The sequence below is a fragment of the Macrobrachium nipponense genome, chromosome 1, assembly GCF_015104395.2.
Source record: "Macrobrachium nipponense isolate FS-2020 chromosome 1, ASM1510439v2, whole genome shotgun sequence".
NCBI lineage: Eukaryota > Metazoa > Arthropoda > Malacostraca > Decapoda > Palaemonidae > Macrobrachium > Macrobrachium nipponense.
The window spans coordinates 123017029-123037077 of record NC_087200.1 but is presented as its reverse complement, the minus strand read 5'-3'; the positions used below and the strand labels follow the sequence as shown (position 1 = coordinate 123037077).

At 35.5% G+C, this 20049-nt stretch overlaps 1 protein-coding gene across 1 annotated transcript in view; it reads right to left on the bottom strand.

The window, feature by feature from the left end:
- The window catches only part of LOC135218929 (uncharacterized), an 881184-nt gene that overhangs the window by 582447 nt on the left and 278688 nt on the right, over positions 1-20049 (bottom strand). Inside the window, exon 3 of the mRNA XM_064255370.1 lies at positions 13341-13501. Within this exon, the coding sequence (XP_064111440.1) occupies positions 13341-13501 (161 nt within the window). The remainder of the gene's footprint in view (positions 1-13340; positions 13502-20049) is intronic.

Sequence of the window (20049 nt, the reverse complement as noted above, 5' to 3'; positions counted from 1 at the left end):
ATATATATATATATGTGTGTGTGTGTGTGTGTGTGTGTGTGTGTGTGTGTGTGTGTGATTGTAATAGCCACAATGCCCTGTTAACTTCTCAGATTCTTTGCCCATTTTTGGTTACGTTTGTCACTATAAAGCCTTGAGATCCAACTTCAAAGAAATACGAAGAAATTACGATGTCCGGTGGCGGGAAACGAACCCGCAACGCCATTATCACGACGAGGTCACCTTACCGATATGACCATGAGAAGGATAAAAGTCTATTCCCCCTCGTAAATACATATACCTGTCGTTTTCAGATATATTTATTAGAGCTAGAATAGACCCATCCTCACCAATTTAGTCAAGTAGGCAATCGTTTTTATTGCTTTTTAGGCTGAAATAATTATGCAGAATCTTCTGAAAACGACAGGTATATGTTACGTACAAGAGGGAATAGACTCATGGTTAGGTTGGCAAGGTGACCTCTTTGTGATTATGATATCGCGGGTTTGTTTCCCGCTATCATACATAATGATTTTTTCATATTTCTTTGAAGTTGGGACTCAAGGTTTTGTAGTGACAAGCATATCCTAAAAACAGCAAAGAATTTGAGGAATTAAAAGGGCATTGTGGCTATTACATTCTGTGTAATGCTGATCATTACTTAAGTGTTGTCTGCAATAGATTTCATAAAAGCAATGTTTAAAGTTACTAAACAATAATGTAAATCTTTAATGGCGCATGTTGTCTCCCTGTAACACGTGTTCTGTACTTGCGATTTCGATCATTTTCTTTTATCTAGCCCTCATCACTAAGAGATAAGGAAATTCGCTCTCTTCATTTCGTTTTGAAAACTGTAATCACTTAAGATAAGAAACCTCATGTGCTGTGTCGTACTGAAAACGTATTGTTCGCCTTTGGCAATTGCGCAATGTTTCGTAGGATTACGTCATTTTTGTAACACGTTCCCAAAAAGATTCTGCATGACATCCCATCAAGCATTTTCAGGATTTGACATCACTTTTCTGCCTAGAACATTCCAAGATGTCATTCAGAGTTTTGCGCTTTTGGACTGAAGATTGAATTCATATTCACTCTCATTCTAGAGACCATTTGCGCTGGCTCTCTCTCTCTCTCTCTCTCTCTCTCTCTCTCTCTCTCTCTCTCTCTCTCTCTCTCTCTCTCTCTGCTAATTGTAGGATTTTTAACTTGTAAAGTAACGTAGAGATTTTATACTTGGTGTTTGTTGAATTACTTGTGGAATTGCATTTGTGAAAGGGCTTGTAAAAGTTGTGCAGACATTGTAATAGTGTTTAACAGGCCTATCAAGTCCTTTTGGTGGATTTTGAAGCTGCAGCAAAAATAAAACAATTTGTGGTAGAAGATAAAGAGTTACCTTTAGTTTTAACTCTACTTAAAATATTGAGTGAATTTATTTCACCTTTTCACATTTAAATGTTCTGTTTTATGAATTGTTTAATGCCTTTGAAGTTGTTTTTTTCTTATTCTGTGTGTTTACAATCTATTAGTTTTTCACATTTTATATTGTAGTAAATTTCACACATTTACACATTTTGTATTTTCATGTTATTGCATTCACAATTTTACTCTTTAACACTTGTGAATTAATTCTAATTTACTTGGATTTTCTCTTCACAGCTTAAGTATTTCTTAATAGTTTAAATTTTGCGTAATTAATGTTGTTTAACAATTTTACTCAAGAAATAATTAAACTGTGTTGTTTTCAAATAATAGTAAATTTTATTAAGACTGTGAATTCAACTTATAAATTTTGAATTTAAAAATAATTTTTTTGTATTCAACGTTTTATAACAGTGTTTCATTTATTGATCGCCAGCGATAGGATTAAATCAGTGCACATGCCAAAGTGACCGATTGTGCTGTTCCTTCACTATTTTTGAAGTGAAGACAGTGGAGACAGTTGAAGTTGTTTCATGGAGTTATGCCCTTTAATTAACTTAAGCCTATATGAATACCTCACACTTATTTTCATAAACTTAGCCTGATTTCTCACATATTTGATAAAGGTTTTTAAGGGATCACTGTTGACTTTAGAGTACTCAGTCGTATTTTATCTGTTATGAAAGTTCACGTATCTGGCTGCTGTGAGGTAACGTTGAATTCTATGATTGATAACTGTAATAACCAGATATTTGGAACGCTTCATCACAAATATATATATGTGCCGGACACTTGTTCATGTCGCGTGCCCTTCCCCCTCCCCTTGTTTTCTTGAATTGCCCATCTTAAGCACTTGGCGACTGTGGTCTTAGTATATTTTCGTAGCGAGTTAATTCGCTTTCGACCACCCCCACCCACATCGCTGGCCCCTCTGAAGTATAAGGAACAACTCTCCTGATGACGGTAAAGAGCCGTTTTTAAGGTTTTAGTCAGTCATATCCCCGTTAGCCTATTACTGTTTTTCTGTTTCCTATTTACAGTGCGATATACCTACAGTGAGACCTGTACTGCTTTTTATTTGTGCTGTTTCAAGCTGCAGAACATTTAAGTGAAGTATAAGGTAAATTGTTAAATTGTGAATTACCAGAATTGAGTTAATTTCCAGCCACTCTCGGTGCTACTCCTCTATTCCTTAATCAGCCGCCTCATTCCAAAGAAGTAATCATAAGTGTTTTCGATTACAGATTAGGAGTTAGTCAGTTTGGTTTCTGTGCATCAGCTTGTGTACAATATTGGCTTCCCCACCACACTCCTTAAGGTGCCCTTTGAAGCACGCTTCCAGTGAGCTTTCCTTCAAGAATATACCACACATTGTATCTTTCATCGTGTAGTAAAGGACTATTATATTTTGTCCCAGTTACATTAACCATTCTTATGATATGATTGATATGATTTCCTATTGTTTACCTAATCACTCCCTTTTGAAGCAGGCCTTTAGCCATGTTTTAAATTGAGTATGTTATTGCCTGATCTCAAGGCCAGAGATTGATATTTTGCGTTATCCCAGGAAAGTTGCGTGGATTTTTAGTTCAACCCATTGATGAACATAGATCTCCAGGTAAATACATATTATTGGCGACTTATGCCAGTTTGCGTGCTGTGTGCCTTTGCAAGATCCTTGCGATTGCAACTATCAGCTGAATAGCGATTGCTAAAGCTGGTTGCGAGTTAGAAACGTACCTTTTTAGTGTACATTCCCCTCATAAGCACACAAGTGTAGCCAGAGTTCCACAGACTTTCACCTTCTCGTAGTCAGGTCGGCAACGTGACCTCGTTGTGATTAATGTATCACCGGTTTATTTCCCGCTACCGGACATCATAATTTATTCAAATTTCTTTGAACTTGGATGTTAGGACTTTGTAGTGACAACACGATGTAAGTCAAAAGTAAACTCCCTAACTAACACCAATTGACAATGCACTATATTACCAAAAATTAGGGCGAGGTGTTTGTACACTGTGTAAAAGTACCACTTCGATCAAATAATCAGTTTGAAAGATATTTGAGAAAAACGATGACTCGCGGTCCCTGAAATGCGTAGTAGGTTAGAGCGCAACAGCGACAAAACACGGAAGATTTTAACATGTCCTCACCATCATACTCCAAAGATAACCTAAATCACCTGATAATGTTTTTGCTTTCCTCTTCTGTCTAAAGGTCTACAACCAAAATTACCCGACTTCTCTTTCCACCTATACGGCTACCAGTGCGCCAGTTATTCGCGTTCTTTCCTCATTTCTTATTGTCAAGCATTTCTTCACTTAGCCTCATTTAGTGAAGTCTGAGGAAGCTTTCCTCAATATTTCAACTTTAATCCGTAATTATTAGATTTCCCTGTTTATTTTGGCGTGTCTACAAATTGACCAAACCTGTTGAAGTACTTTTCTAACTGCATCTTAAGCATTTATTATGAGGTCGACTTGTCTTTATATTTTTCACTTCTTTGGCCTTCTTTTGCTACACCAGGATAAGGTTTACAGAGGTTCTAAATCTGAACATATTTTCCATTTTCAAATAACATCTACTTAAAACAACTCACACTTGACCAGACTGGGGAAGGCCTTGTGCTGGTACAAGGCTAGCTCGATTTAAGCAACCACCGACCACTATTAATCCTGTCCTAAAGATATCCTTACATGGTGGGGACACAGCACTGACAAGAAATGGAAGAAAACACCAACAATATTTCTACTTTACTCAAAAGTTTACATGATAAAAAAAGATATATGAACAAGATAAAATATTAATAAGATACTCTGAGGATAGTGCACTGATATTGTCAAAAAGAAAATAGGACCCAATAGTCTAACCACAACACACTCACACAGACACAGACACACAGACACACAGACACACACACACACATATATATATATATATATATATATATATATACTGTATATATATATATATATAATATATATATATAGATACATATATATATATATATATATATATATATAATTATATTAAATATATATATATTTATATTAGGAGATATATATAATTATATAATACGAGTTTGTGTGTGTAGGGTAATTAAAAGATTTTTAGAAAGCAAGCACACAGAATATTCCTTGAAAGCATTGACTTTTTTTTAATAAAAAGTATCCGCTAGATACCATCCTGTTTAAATGAGGTCCTGTTATTAATATCATAATATATATATATATATATTATATATATATATATATATATATATATATATATATATACATATATGTATATTATAATATTAATAATATTATATATATATAGATATATATTTTTTGCATTTTTTATCACATTAACGTGATTTATACAACCATTGAACTACAAATGTCGTTTAACATCTAATTCACGCCAGTTGGGGAATATTCCCACCGGGGACTTATCACTGAAGGGGAATTATAAATCCTAAATGGATCGATACCTCTCTTGATGGTCGAGTTGTTTGAGACACTTTGGTACCTCAACACTCGACACAGTCAGTACCTTCCAACGACTCCAGTCGACTGTCAAACCACTTCATCATCAAGAGAGGTATGTATGAGACTACTCGGTACCGATCCATTTATCACTTGTAATTCACCTTCGGTGATCATTCCCCGGCGGGGATATATATATATATATATATATATATATATATATATATATATATATATATATATATAGTGTGTTTGTGTGTTTGTGTTCTAAACACATTTATTTTGTGAGTCGGTAACCATGATTTTGGGGCACTAGTTCGATGGCCCATCACGAAGTAACAATGTCGGGTGAAAGCATTCTATATAATTATTCTATCTGACCGCTATCATTCGGGTTTAGTTTTATAGAGGCCTTCCTATCTGGCATTATATATAGTGAGGAGTCTTCTCAAAGGTTACAAATAATGAACAACTCTCAAAATGCCAACTGCCCATTATTACTCTGAAGAGCATTACCGATGCTCCAAAACCCCAATAAAGCTCAGGCCATCAACGCTAACTTTTTGGATAACGACCGACCAAATGTCCTCCGTTATGGGGCATTAATCCAATGCACATCGGCTATAAACACATGTGAAATGTCTCCTAAACCGTCGCGGGCACTGAGACAGAATGTCTGGGCATCTTCCTTGAACGGAATATACATAACATAGATGGTAAGCTCATATAATGCATATGAATCGTCGGCTTAGCCCCATTAAGAAAGATAGTCACTCTGCCTTTATTAGTTATTCGGGCTGAATTCGGAAACCGATCACGATACAGCTATTTTACAACTCGGATGAAAAGGCGTCTCTAGTTGATTTACAGAGCAATAAATTTATTTAAAGTGGAGAATGCAACTGAGTACCGCACTATACTTTCATAAGGGCCACCCAAATATTGGTTCTTGCATGAGAACTTGGAATTGCATTAAGGCGAAGATCAAAAAGCAAAACAGCTGTGCGGGAAGAGATCAAAGGAAAGATAAAACATTTAAAGGCGTCAAAAAAATACTACAAGTGCGGGCAGAAGGGCCGTTAAAAATGCTAATACCGTCTCCAGTGTTTCCCGCAAGGCAAACTGTTAATGGAAAAATCCATAAGAAAAAAAGGGGACAATTTATTTATCAAGCGCCGAATTTAACATTACAATTTTTTGTTTAACATGATAATGAACGGAGATTACAGGTGGAGAACATTCTTCGATCTACGCGTGGTTCGTTCGGAACCCTTTCAAGAAACTTTCCAGTCCAGTGAAATCAGTTCTTATTAAATTCACATCGAGGTTGTCACATGTAATGATTAACACGCTACAATGATCGTTAAATAACTAAAGGAGAGCTATTATCTTGTACTTATCTGTGGAAACTCGCATCCAGCTTCTAAGAGGGAAAGAGAACTAACTCATAGAACTGCTAAAAAGGTTAGCTCGTCGCCAGAGGAAATTCAGCTTCCTTTATGCCGACTGAGATCGTTAGACTTTATGATTTCATAAAGCCACCTCGTGAACTTGGAGTCAGTAATGACCCGTCTTCCTTGCCATGCGAAAGGCGAATTTCAACGTCTTGATTTTTACAGTAACGAGAAAACCAGAACACTTCATTTTTCTATGACAATGAATGCTCAGCAAATGTTTACAGAGGTCTAAAGGAATTATAACTTCCCTATAGAGAAATAAATTCTAAATAGCAGGGTTTTTTCAACAATGAGAGGGTCTACACGGATACAACTGTTCTTACCACTCACGGTTATAGCCAGATAACTGTATCAATGGACATAATTTCTTGAGCGATGACGAACCTACTATTCATGAGATACATTAGAGGAAACACAGACATTACGAAACGTGAAGAAAATAATTCTTCATCAACTTATCTACCAGAGATTACAAACTTGCCTTCCTATTTTTAAGAGAAAGTAGGGAATGCAAAAGTACAGGAACGAAAAACAATTAACGTCGTTAGTCCTTTAATCCCATATCTCAAAGCAATATGCATGCTTTATGAAGGCATAATTCTACAGTTAATTTACTTTAAGGCTAATTGGAAGCAAAGAAGAATGTATACACATAGATACATACATACAAACACGCGTATATGGGAAAATGCACGTTTTTGTGCCTGTAAGTAAACACAAATTCTGTATCAAATTTTATAAAATGGGCGTCGATTTTCTTTGACATTACGATAAATTACAATATTATGTAGTCATAACAGATTTTTAGAAATTTTTATAATGCAATATAATCTATACATAATGAAACGTGATCTTCAAACAAGAAATTATTTAAAATGTTAATCTTATATGAGAGAGAGAGAGAGAGAGAGAGAGAGAGAGAGAGAGAGAGAGAGCTATTTACAGACGTATCCGTCTCTTGTTTCTCGGATTTCAAAGTGCGTTTGTTTATACTGTGGAGCTTATAATATACATCAAACAGCAGACCTAATTAAACATGTTGATTCATGCCACATATTCAGAACACACAGGCTATCTTTCCTTTTTATGTTTTACTTCACATGCGGCCAAAAGCAATCACATCTTCACTACAACGCAATGCCGGGAAAATAATAACTTTCTCGCCGTCCTGTGTGGAACGAAAGTTGCCAAATCGCCGAGGGCACGTAGTTTGCAGGCCAATACCCTGTATTTTTATGTAAATAAAATGTAAAGGTAAAAACACAATGCAACTCTGGGTTTTGAATATGCGTAGATGCAGTGCAAAAGACGTGAAATGCTAGGTAATAGTTTACGAAGAGAACGATGCATGTTTTGATATTGAACGAGAAAAAGGTGCTAGTTGCGTATGTCTGCAGGAGTGAGAAGGAAAATGGATGATTAAGTCCGGGGTTTGTTAAAAAGTAAAGAGCTAGAAAAGGTGTAGCACTCGTCATGTCAGGAAGAATCATGTGACGGGGAAAGATGAAACTATCTCAGTTGAAGGACTCGATGCGCATGACTGAGCACGGCGGGAGAAAAAGAAGTGAAAACGACCTTGTAAAGGCTACGAGTGGGAAAGAATAAGAGTTAAAGGGTGTATTTCCCAGAGAGCGTGAATCTGTATCCTGCAGTGTTTCGAGAGAATGAAGCGAGGTTATGCTAGGTAGTAAATGCAAAGGCAGATAGCAAAACAAGATGGCTTCGTAGGCAGACATGCAGTTCTTGGAGTAAATGAGGATGGAAAGAATTTTTTGGTGTTTACCAGTATTCTTCGAAATAAACACTGTTGATAGAAACAGTGTAAGCCTTTGTACTAGTGCAAGCTGATGGATGTACTGATCCGGGGAGGATTGGTTAACATGATCTAATGTTTATTTGGTTGAAGCAAAAGTTAAGATAGAGAGTAGGTTCAAGTAGGAGAGGGAAGAGTAAAGTTATAGCAATAAGAGGAATGAGTTTGATAAACAGGAAGTGATACGAAATTTATAAATCTGGTGAGGTTAAAGACGCAGAAGTGGAAGGAGTATAAGAAGTCTGTAAAATTCCAAGAATAGCCCATGGAGTCAGAAGGGAACATTGATAGTTGTAGAGGGATCCGAAAAGAGATCAAGAGAAGGGCATGGAGAAGCAAAGCTAAATGATGCAAGAGTGGAAAGGATTAAAGCAAATTTGACAATTTTTAAGGAAATTAATATGAGGTCAACATGAAAATTGCGAGGTTGACAATAGTAAGACCCAATGAAATGCTGAAGCACAGTGGTGGAAGTGAGTTTAAGTGATTGGTCAGGATGTGTATGGTATGCCTGGACGAGGAAAATGTTCAAAAAGAATGGATGAAAGGAATAATCGTTCCTCTGCATGCCGGTAAAAGTGGCAGAGGAGCTTACGATTCACAGTCCCGATCATACCTTTAAATAGCTTATCAGAGAAGTTATAAAGGAGAATTTTGACTGAAAAATGTACAGATGACAGAATGAATGATGGGGGAAGAACAGTGAAGGTTCAGACGGAGAAGAGCTTATGTGGATCGAGTGTTTGCAATGAAACAGTTACACGAGAAGACTGAAAGTAAAGGGAAGAAACTCCATGTGGAATACATGGACCTAGATAAAGATAAGGATACAACTGAGAGACTCAGTGTGGAGGATTTCAGGATTTGCTCATAGATGACAGGTTGGCGACAGCAATAAACAGCTTCCTGTATTGATATGAAGTATGTATTGAGGTATGGGGATAGTTGAGTGACTGATGTGGTCGGTAGATTTAGGTGCAAGATTGCAGGAAAAGATAAGTCTTCAATGACTTGTGGAACTGTTTATAATAGTGAATGATACCGTACGACTAGGATGGTGAACAAAAATTTCAGATGAGAATGAAAAGTCTGAATGTTTGAAGGAGTTTGAACGTTGAAAGTAAATGTGAGTAAGGACATGGTGGTCAAAATATAAAATATAAACCCGTAATATGGAGTAATGAATGTTTATATAGCTGCTGGAAGAATGAGAGTAGTATATATACACACGCACATATATACACACAAACATATATATATATATATATATATATATATATATATATATATATATATATATATGTATGTATATACATGCATACATAATAATATAAACATAAGAATATATATCTTTCGGTTCGTGGAAAAGTTAACACACGTAAGGTACCAGGATATATCTAAAAGACTAAGAGGAATCGTGGAGTGTCAATGGAAGCCATGGTTGGAATGCCAAAAAACATCTGGAGAGACGCAGAAATGGTAAAATGGGTAGCAAAAATTAGAAAGTTGTTTCCCAGTATTTTGGGAAAGTTTGGTCGTAGAAAAGCGCGAAGAATGACAAACGACAACTTGAAAAGTGCTATGAGGATGGCGAATAAGAAGTCCTAAGAATGGCTGACAGTTAAAGAGGTATTGGAAAGGAAAGGATCCAACAGTAAAGAAAAGAGTGATTGTGTAGAGCAGCAGTTAACTGCACAGTGTTCATGGCGTGGGGTTCGATGTAATACTGATGAGTCTTCTGTGAAGGGTGTGATAGCTTTCCACCAACAGGTTCATCCACGATTAAGCAATTTACGCGGAAATTATGAAAGTGATCATTGAGTTTTCTAATTTCCTTAAGGGCATATACCTTACCCTCTGAATAGCCGATATACCTTCAAAATATCAAAAAAGATTTATGCTAATTTACATTCCATAAACATCTAACTTGAACATGGAAGGCATATTTGAACCATCCGCGGACCATAGCCCAGCCCATTTGGTTTAAAAGGACAACATACTTAACCCATTTAAAGAGATGAAAGCGAGTACATGCCTTCCACGAGTAGCCACAAGGCTTATTTTTGCCTCTTCTCAACGAAATTTTGTGTGATTAGCTAGAGATCACTGGTATCTCTCTCTATTAAAAAATCACCAACACTAATGACACTTTGGCAACTACAGAAGTGCACAAGTGTTACCACATTGTGGGGTTTTTGCCCGCAAATCTGTGGGTAGGCCAGCTTTTTGTGGGTGGCTTTTTGGGTGAGCCATTTTACGTCATTTCGTGGGTATTAAGGGTATCTGTGGGTAATTTTGGCGACAAACGAACTACCCTGATTTACGTTTATCAATATCTGCCAATATGTCGTGGGAAAGTACTTTGAATATTCCGTAATTGTGGCAGGGCACGACTGGCTCTGTGCTCTTTTCTCGATCATTATTCTGATTGTTATTTGGAATATTTTCTTTATTTTGATCAAACTATTAGTTTTCAAGTTTTCTGGTTTTGACTTAATTAGGCTAGCCTGTTTTATTTTTCATTTTTTGTGACTAATTATGATTATAATGGCATTTCTTAGTGATTATTTAAAAAAATTAATGATTAGCAATAGGCCCATACTCAATGCTTAGATAGCCTAGGCAGCAAGCTACATCTATTAGGTGTACTGTCCAATATTCAAATAGACTAATACAACAGTTTAAATAACTTAGTAACAAATAATGATACAAAAACATTGTGTGCCCTTGTGCAGTATTGGTGAGACCCAGTATCACGAGTAATAGGCCTACACAGTAACATATACACAAATAATGACTTGGAATACCATTTTATGCACATATACACAAACACACGCCCATCCACGTGTACAGGAATACAAATGTGAGACACACAGTGATAGATATAATATCACAATTACAAACAAATAATAATTTAGATATTTAAAAGCGCAAATTAGAGAGGAGAGAGAGAGAGAGAGAGAGAGAGAGAGAGAGAGAGAGGAGAGAGAGAGATGCCGACGACGGTGGATCTGAACACATTCAAGATGAGTTGGCAGAAATAATCTGTAGTAAGTATTAAAAATAAAAGAACATTTGTCGTCTATAGAATAATATACCTTAAAGAAAGCTGTTTGTGAGAATAACACAGTACTCTTTCACGTATACTGATTTTATAGACGACAAATACTCTTGTAATTCTTAGTATGTTTTAGTGAAAAACTGAAGCCTTGTTCCGACACGGTACTGAAACCTTTAAAGCGCTAAAACTCAAAACACTACTTTTTTGGAATCAAATATTTGCCAAAATTCTAAAAATAATAGGAGTTAATTGAAACTGCTCACGTGAGAGCACTTCGCTTTTTTTTTTTTTTTTTTTTTTTTTTTTTAACAGGAAAAATTATAGTGCTAGAAGGATTTTAATTAGGAAAATTGCTATTTTCATGACATCGCGTGCGACATAGGTTTTACGACTTATATATGTATTAATATATATATATATATATATATATATATATAATATATATATATATATATATATTGATTAGATTGATTGATTGATACTATATTAATCTAGCATCGTTGACAAACTAGGTCATTGATGCCGAACTATATATAAAAAGACCCTATAATTTTAATAATAATAATTAAACAGAATTATTTTAAAAATATGATAAAAGATACTGGCAATTATAAAATAAATATAAAAATAAATTATATAAAAAAGAAATTATTACATACATACATATACACACACATACATACATACCATACACATACGTACATGCACACTCACATACATACACAATTTCAATAAGAATAAAAGCAAGGCGCACACAAGCATTACAGTTTATCTAAAATACCAGTGTTAAAAAGAAATCCAAACAAGCCAGTCATGTTAAAAATCCCATTTGCTCCTAAATTTTTGATAACTTAAAAACATTATTCTCCTTCCCATAGTATAGATATTGATTGCGCTGTTCCACCAAACTGGGGCACTCAACCAGCAAGTGCATAACAGTCAGTGGAACTATGCAATCCTCACAGTATGGTTCGTGATCACGACTCATCAAGTAGGAATGTGTCAGCCTAGTATGTCCAATACGCAGGCGGCACAGAGCCGTTTCAAACCTTCTGGGCATAAAATCGTACTGCCAAGGATTGATTGCAGGTGCATTGTTCTCATTTTTACATTTGTAGTTAAGTTTGACCAAATATTTTGCCAAAGTACTTTATGCTTCTCTCTAATTGGAGTATATAAATCTCTGCACGGCAGCTTAAATGATCTGGGCTCAATACGAGAAACAGCCTCCTTGGCAATTGCATCAGCGCGTTCATTTCCAGATATTCCAACGTGTGCTGGAACCCAACAAAATTCAATATTAAAACCCCTCCGCTTAGCTAAAAATAACCATTCCAGAATACTTAAAACTACTGGATGTTTGGAATAAAAATCTTTCATTGACTCTAGAGCGCTTCTAGAGTCACAGTACACAATAAAATTCTTATCATTACTTTTTAAAACTTCTTTGACAGTATTTAAAATTCCATATAATTCTGCAGTAAATGCAGAAGCATTACTTGAGAGCCTTCCACTACGCTCAAAGGACGGAAAAACTATGCCAAAACCAGCGAAATTACACGTTGTTTGTATGATATTTGAGTATCTACAAACAAAATTGGTTGAGTCTAGGGTAAATAAGATCGCAATAAGTTTGTGACGTCATACGAGGGACGGACGAACAGACGGACATATCGTATTCTTATGCCAACATAAAGTTGGTAACCTTATTATAATTGTACCCTAAAAGTATTAGGTTGAAGCATTCAATGCTTATTTTTTTATTAATATTTTTATGTGAAGAGGGTATGGTACGCCTTAAGAACCCTTATTTCCCTATTTAAGGATGTGCATATGGTCAGTACTTCCATGCCGAGACATGAGACAAACAAACCGACAGCATGACAAGCATAGTCATGAATGGATAAGAATGATACACAAATATATGCAACAGTTATCTTCTCAGTGACTGAGGTAAAATATGACGATGAACTCCACCATGAAAAAGAAGCGGGGACAGACATATGTTGCTATAATGAGAAACATTAAGAAACACACCTTTGTCAAATGAGTACCGTACTGCATAAAACAAATATACTACTTGAGAGAGAGAGAGAGAGAGAGAGAGAGAGAGAGAGAGAGAATCACATTTGTTCATTCTTACCTCAGTATAAAATCCCTTGAGCCTTGTCAGGAGTGGATAGTCCTTCCTCGAATCGAAGGCGGAAGGTTGGCCTCCAGGAGTGAGAAGAGGGACATTCCACCTGCCAGAGAACCTGGCAACGGGAGCCAGAACGTAGTCATCTACCGGACCCAAAAACACATCTGGAACAAGATTGAAGTCAATCATTTATTGATTCGGAACACTTCAAATACTAGTCAAAATTTGTGTTGAAATATTTGTGTGTAACATGCTGAGTAAAGTGATAAAAAACAAGAAGAATCTATAAAAACATAAAAAAGTTAAGTACATCTTGGTTTAACTAGACCACTGAGCTGTTTAACAGCTCTCCTAAGGCTGGCCCGGATTAGATATTTTTACGTGGTTAGGAACCAATTGCTTACTTAGCAACTGAACTTACAGCTTATTTTGGGATCCAGACCACATTATATCAAGAAATGAATTTCTAATCAACAGAAATAAATCCCTCTGATTCTGCTTTGGCAAGGCGGGGAAGCAAACTCGGACTACCAAATCACTAGGCGAACACGTAACCCATCGTCCAACGAGGAACTATAACAACATAAAGACATATTTATAATATATTATATAATATATATATATATATATATATATATATATATATATTGTAGCAGCTGTTGTTGCTAATAGTATTGCTATATGTAGATGCACAGTATATTTCATGAACCATTTTTGTCTTCATGTGTCACTAAGACCTGTTTATTATTTTTTTAAGCAGAACTGGATATATAAAAATTTTTATAAGACAGTCACTTTTACAAGAGTAGAAGTACTTTCACTTAGTCGACCATAGATGAGGCAATACAGTTTGGTTTCAAATTGTTAATTTCATTAGGTCAAGTTTTACTTTCCGTGTGGCTGGTGATGACTTCATGCCTCGAGAGAATCACCAGCTCTATTACCTCCCAATTTGGAATCACATATTTCCCACTTTTATTTTCAGCCATAGTAACGTAAATATACTCACATACTGAATGTCTGTCACTATAGCTTAACTTCAGGGATGCCAACCTACTAAGTCATTGAAGCCACTAATACAGCTTATCCAGCACTGCAATCACAGACCTAGTAAAAAAAAAAATCCCAACAGCTGCTCTGAGAGATGTTTCCTACAGCTTACATCGTATCAGATCTCTGTCAGATCTATTAAGACTTTTCTTTATGTTCATATTTACCACAGCCTTTTTGTTTTGCATCTTCAACTGTTAAAATCTTATTAACTGCCTCCCTACTGAGAAGAACAATAATATTTGATGCCAAAATCTCTGTAACCTTTACTAAATATAAATAAACCCTCTACAACCTCATCAGGGCCTTGACTGCACGTGCATCACCATAATTTAGTATCTCAATAACAAAGCCACATTGACACACACACTGCTCTCCCTGACCACCCGTGAGAGTGAGGAAGTAAACAGTGACTCTAGGAGTACAGGGAATATGCAACCGTCTCTGGCTTTTGCTTGTGGTGTCTGATACGAATCGGGTTTTTAACACTCAACGACAGTTAGGTTTAGCATAAATATAAAGGAATAGATATTTCATACATCTTTGAAGAAACGGGCTGATTTTTAAGAGTATCTTTTGCTTCATTACTGACTATCTGCCTAATCTCGAAGACACTTTTTTGTCGAGTCCAGGTTTCCAGGTTTTGTTAACCACCTTTGTCTGTAGGAATTTCACTCTTATCTACCACAATGTATACTATTCAAACTTACGTCAGCAATAACTTATTTCTTAAATTAAAGAGCTACTTTAATTTTAAGAAAAATTACAAAAACAGTGTTGCAAGTCATTACAAACTTAGAAATACAATTAATTTCTAGTTATTAATGTGAGGGAGTGATTCTGCTTGATGAAACCTTATAAAAATACGATTAACGTGCAATAGACGAAACTATACCTAACTTGGCTACCATGATAACCATTTCTAAATGATGACTACAATTAATATTTTGAAAAACATAATATGAACAGTAATGACAACCAAGTTCGAAAACAAATACCGCTCAAAATACCCGTAAATACCTTTAGTATGAACAGCATCAAAAAGAGGGATGTCATGAGCAAAATATAAGAACAATCCTACAGGTCTTTGCGGGAGGATCATCTCTAAGAATGATTCCCACCTTCCCAGGAGGTTATTTGCGCACTTTGACAGAGTGATCAGCATCCTTGAAGACGCCAACAAGCAAACTAACATGATTTACTTTTATAGAAATCGTTGATACAGATCACGTGACCTACATACAGCACAGAGAAAGGTCGGCACGATTTGAACAACAAATCTATTGAACTAAAGCAAAATGAAAAACAGAAAACATTAATTTTGTATACCAGAAGTTATCAAAATGTGATATACATTACGTATAATAATTGGCCATGACGATGTGAAAAGTTGATTAAGTAGTAGCTTCTTTTCTACCCTGGTTCGCCTTTTATTTCGTTTATTTTAAATTTTCATGCTTTTAGCATGCATTTTTAACTTATTTCACGTTATCTATTTTTCTATTCCTGAATACTTCAACTGATCATATTATGAAAAGGAAAGAAACCTTTCTGGATACTTATTTTACACTGTTCTGGTATATTTACAATCGTTAAAGAGTGTTAATATCACGTTGTTTAAATTCTGACCCAGCCCCGCCCTTTCGGGTAATCGCCATTATAGGTTCCCTCGAGCTAACTCGGGATAATTTCTTACTTTTATCAGAAAATGTAATTCATTTTACGTTTTTATTCCTCGAGATCATGTTCATTAGATACTGAGAGGATTATTCTTTTATTATTTTTTCTTCTTTTCTCTCTCACTTGTTGATCGCCTACTTGCAGACAAACTGAGGAGGGTAGAGACTAGGGGCCCGTCACCCACCCTCCCACTCTGCAAAAGAAAATGACAGGGATATTTTTAGAAACCAATTATTTCTACCACAAATGAAATGTATATCGTCAACTTTGTCAACACAAAGTGTATAAGCTGTCGTATTTCTGGTAGGTTTCTACACAGGTTGCAGGTGTTGGAAGCGTGCAAGCTTTTGCGCTTAATTGATTATGACAGTCATTTGTCTAGACAACATCTCCACCTTTCTTATTATTGTATTAGTTTCAGATTGCTGTCATCTTTATTTCTAAAAGCTAGAATGCACTTAAAACAACTATTAAATATCAAAATTACCACATTCTGTAACGCAATTACATATATAATCATATATCATGTGCGTGTGTGGTGTATTTTCTCTGCCATTCCAGTGAGAAATAGTCATATCACGTACAGAGTCCCTTTTATTACAGTTTCCTTTCCATCCACCTCACCATGTGAATTTTGACTGTCATTTTATGTCTCGTTCAGGATCTACATAAAATCTACATTCCGCTCATTGAACGCCGATCCAAACGCTACGGAGAAACCCCTACTCTAAATTCAAGGCCTAGTTACCTCTTCACTAGTTTTGATTAGGAGAATTCAACTCGGATCAAGGATGCCTTGCCCACTGAATTTGCAATGCTAACAGAGTTAAGCTACTGAATGGCTCTGATTCATGTAAACACTGATTGAATCGCACAGTTCTCCCTTCCTCAAGTTCCTTCGTACTCCTTGCGACCAAAGCCCCATTTTGTTAGATAGTTGTCCTCGCAAGTCATAGGTTACCTTCACTCTTTTTATCTTTCTCTTCTCATGGCCTAACTCTTAGTTGTTCATGGAGGCAACGGATCTCATCTACTTTAATATATTTAAAACCAATATGACCTTCTCGGCTTCTGAAATCTTTATCACCTTTCCTTATTTAACACGTGAATTTTCTTCTACGAAAAATCAGTTTCTGTCTCTAGTCATAAGAAGTTAATTAACTAATTTACCATTTATCATTAAAAGAACAAAAAGTTAAAAGCGATCCATTTTGATACGGTAGATTAATATTCCCGCCATGTATTATTAATCTTCCAGACGTTTTATTTCAATGAATAAATGGTTCATATACAAGACGGATTAATGAATATAATTTGCCTTCACTCGCACGGTAAAATGTGCACACACAATACTTCTGAGAAACTAATATAATCCTCCAGTGAAATTGCTACGACTAGATTTTACTGCATATCAAAAAGGGAAAGTTTAAAAAAAATTGCGTTACAAATGTTTTAAACTTTCAGTGAATTTCATTTGAAAGTTTCTGTCTATTTTCAGAAAGTAATTAAAAAACCGGCATAGAAGCCTGAACATATAAGTTACATATTGCTTCGCTAATGGAGCTATAAATAACAATACGCCAAAAAAATTGCATTAACTTTTTTTTTTTTTTAATTCGGATCGTAAAAGAGCTTCGGGAAATATTAAAATGTAATTACTGGAGGCGACGAAAAATTTGAGTAAGTGTTTAGCGAATGTCTAGTTTAGGATTTAGAAATTTTTTTGTGAATGTTGGTCACTGTTTGGTAAGTGAATGTTAGTGAATGTTTATTGTATGGGTATTCAGTGAATGTTTAGTGTGTCTTTAGGGTTTTAGTGAAAGTTTAGTGTGTAAGTATTCGGTGAGTGTTTAGTGAATGTCTTGTGAATGTTACTGTTTAGTAAATATTTAGTGTGTCTTTAGGGTTTTAGTGAAAGTTTAATATGCAAGTATTCAGTGAATGTTAGTGTTTAGTGAATGTTTAGTGAGTGTTTAGGGTTTAGTGAAGGTTTAGTGCATGTTAGTATTTAGTGAATGTTTAGTGTGTAAGTATTCGGTGAATGTTTACTGTGTAAGCATTTAGTGAATGTTTAGTACGTGTTTAGGGTTTAGTGAATGTTAGTGTTTAGCGAATGTTTATGTGTAAGCATACAGTGAATGTTTAATGAGAGTTTAGTGAGTGTTTAGGGTTTTGTGAATGTTTAGCATGTGTTTAGTGAGTGTTTAGTGAATGTTTGGTGTTTAAGTGAGTGTTTAGGGTTTAGTTAATGTTTTAAAATGTTTGTGTTTAGTGAATGTTTAGTAAGCATTCAGTGAATGTTTCGTGTGTGCTTAGTGATACAGAGTGTGAGTGTTTAAGGAGTAATGAGTGGACGTTCATTCACTGTTTAGTGTTTAACCAATGTTTAGGGGTTTCATGAGTATTTAGGATTTTAGTAGGTTTTAATGACTATTTAGTGTTTACTGCGTGTTTAGGGTGTAATGAGCATTTAGCGTATAGTGAGTGCTTAGTTATGTTTAGTGGGTGTTTAGTGTATATTGAGTACTTAAGTGAATGTTTAGTGTATAGAGAGTGCTTAGTGATTGTTTGTGTGTAATGAATGTTTAGGATTGAGTATTAATGAATGTGTTTAGGGTACAGTGAGTATTTAGTGAGTGTTTAGTATTTTTAGTGTATAGTGAGTGTCTAGTGAGTGTTGAGTATTCAGTGAGAGTGTAGTGTTACTGAGTGTGAGTATATGGTAAGTGTGAGTGTTGCACATTGCTGTTTAATTAGTATTTAGTGACTATATGCAAAGAAAGTCCTGTAATTTACAGAAATCATTTATGCTAAATACTGTCTCGATCCAAGAGCAGATGCTTAGGCCTTGACCACAATGGTTGGAGTGCTTAGGACAACCTGTTTTTGTAAGGTTATTTTTCTCTGTGAAATTGGGTCCAGGAATAATAATAATAATAAAAATAATAACAGCAACAATAATAGTAATAATATTAGTAAAAATATCAATAGTATTAATATAATGATAATAATAAAAGAAAAACATATTAATAATAATAATAATAATAATAATAATAATAATAATAATAATAATAATAATAATAATAATAATAAAGTATAGTTCTATGAGCTGGACCAAGACCTTTCAATATGGCCGCCCGAGGTCACACGCTCGGCAGGGAGATCGCCACTCCAGTGATTGACGCTGATACTAAATAACTAATATTAAAATATAAGTAGTTAGTGCCACAGCATTTCCAACAAGAACAAGAATGTGCATTTCATAATCGTCTGCTGTTAGAGGGAATACTTAACTAAACATCGACATCAGCCAATAAAGCTCAACATTACTGCTGTTGATACTGCTTTCGTTGCTTCTGTTTTGCTTTCAAAACAAGGTTATAGAAAACTAAATCTTTGTACGGGGATCCCTTACAATACCGACTTCACCGCTTTTTAAACCTTTTAAAAATGTCACAAATTGTTGAAGGACCAATGAGGCAGGGGAGCTTGGCGCAGACAACAGAATAAAAATATTGCAAAACTTGGCAATATGAGGAAGTAAACCACCAATCCATTGTCCGATGGCAGGACTCTCAATTACCAGATTATAGTAGGTGACTACGATTATGATTAAATTCCAAAATAAAATTCAATTTTAATAAGGGTGATATAGCATACTGTTTCAGGTGCCGATGCCTAACGTGGGTCATGCTTACATTATCCTTTTATGCCGATTTCTTTTTATTGAAGTGCTCTACATAATATTCTCTGGGGAAAAACACCTGCTTGGAGGAAATTCATATTTGTAAAAGCAGTCTTAAGGGCTGGGTAAACCCTCTTTATACATCACTATGAGGGGATACTAGAGCACTAGTGCGAATAAACGCAATCGCTCTCTCTCTCTCTCTCTCTCTCTCTCTCTCTCTCTCTCTCTCTCTCTCTCTCTCTCTCTCTCTCTCTCTCTCAAAAAAGGACAAAACGTGAAACACCATTAATTAAC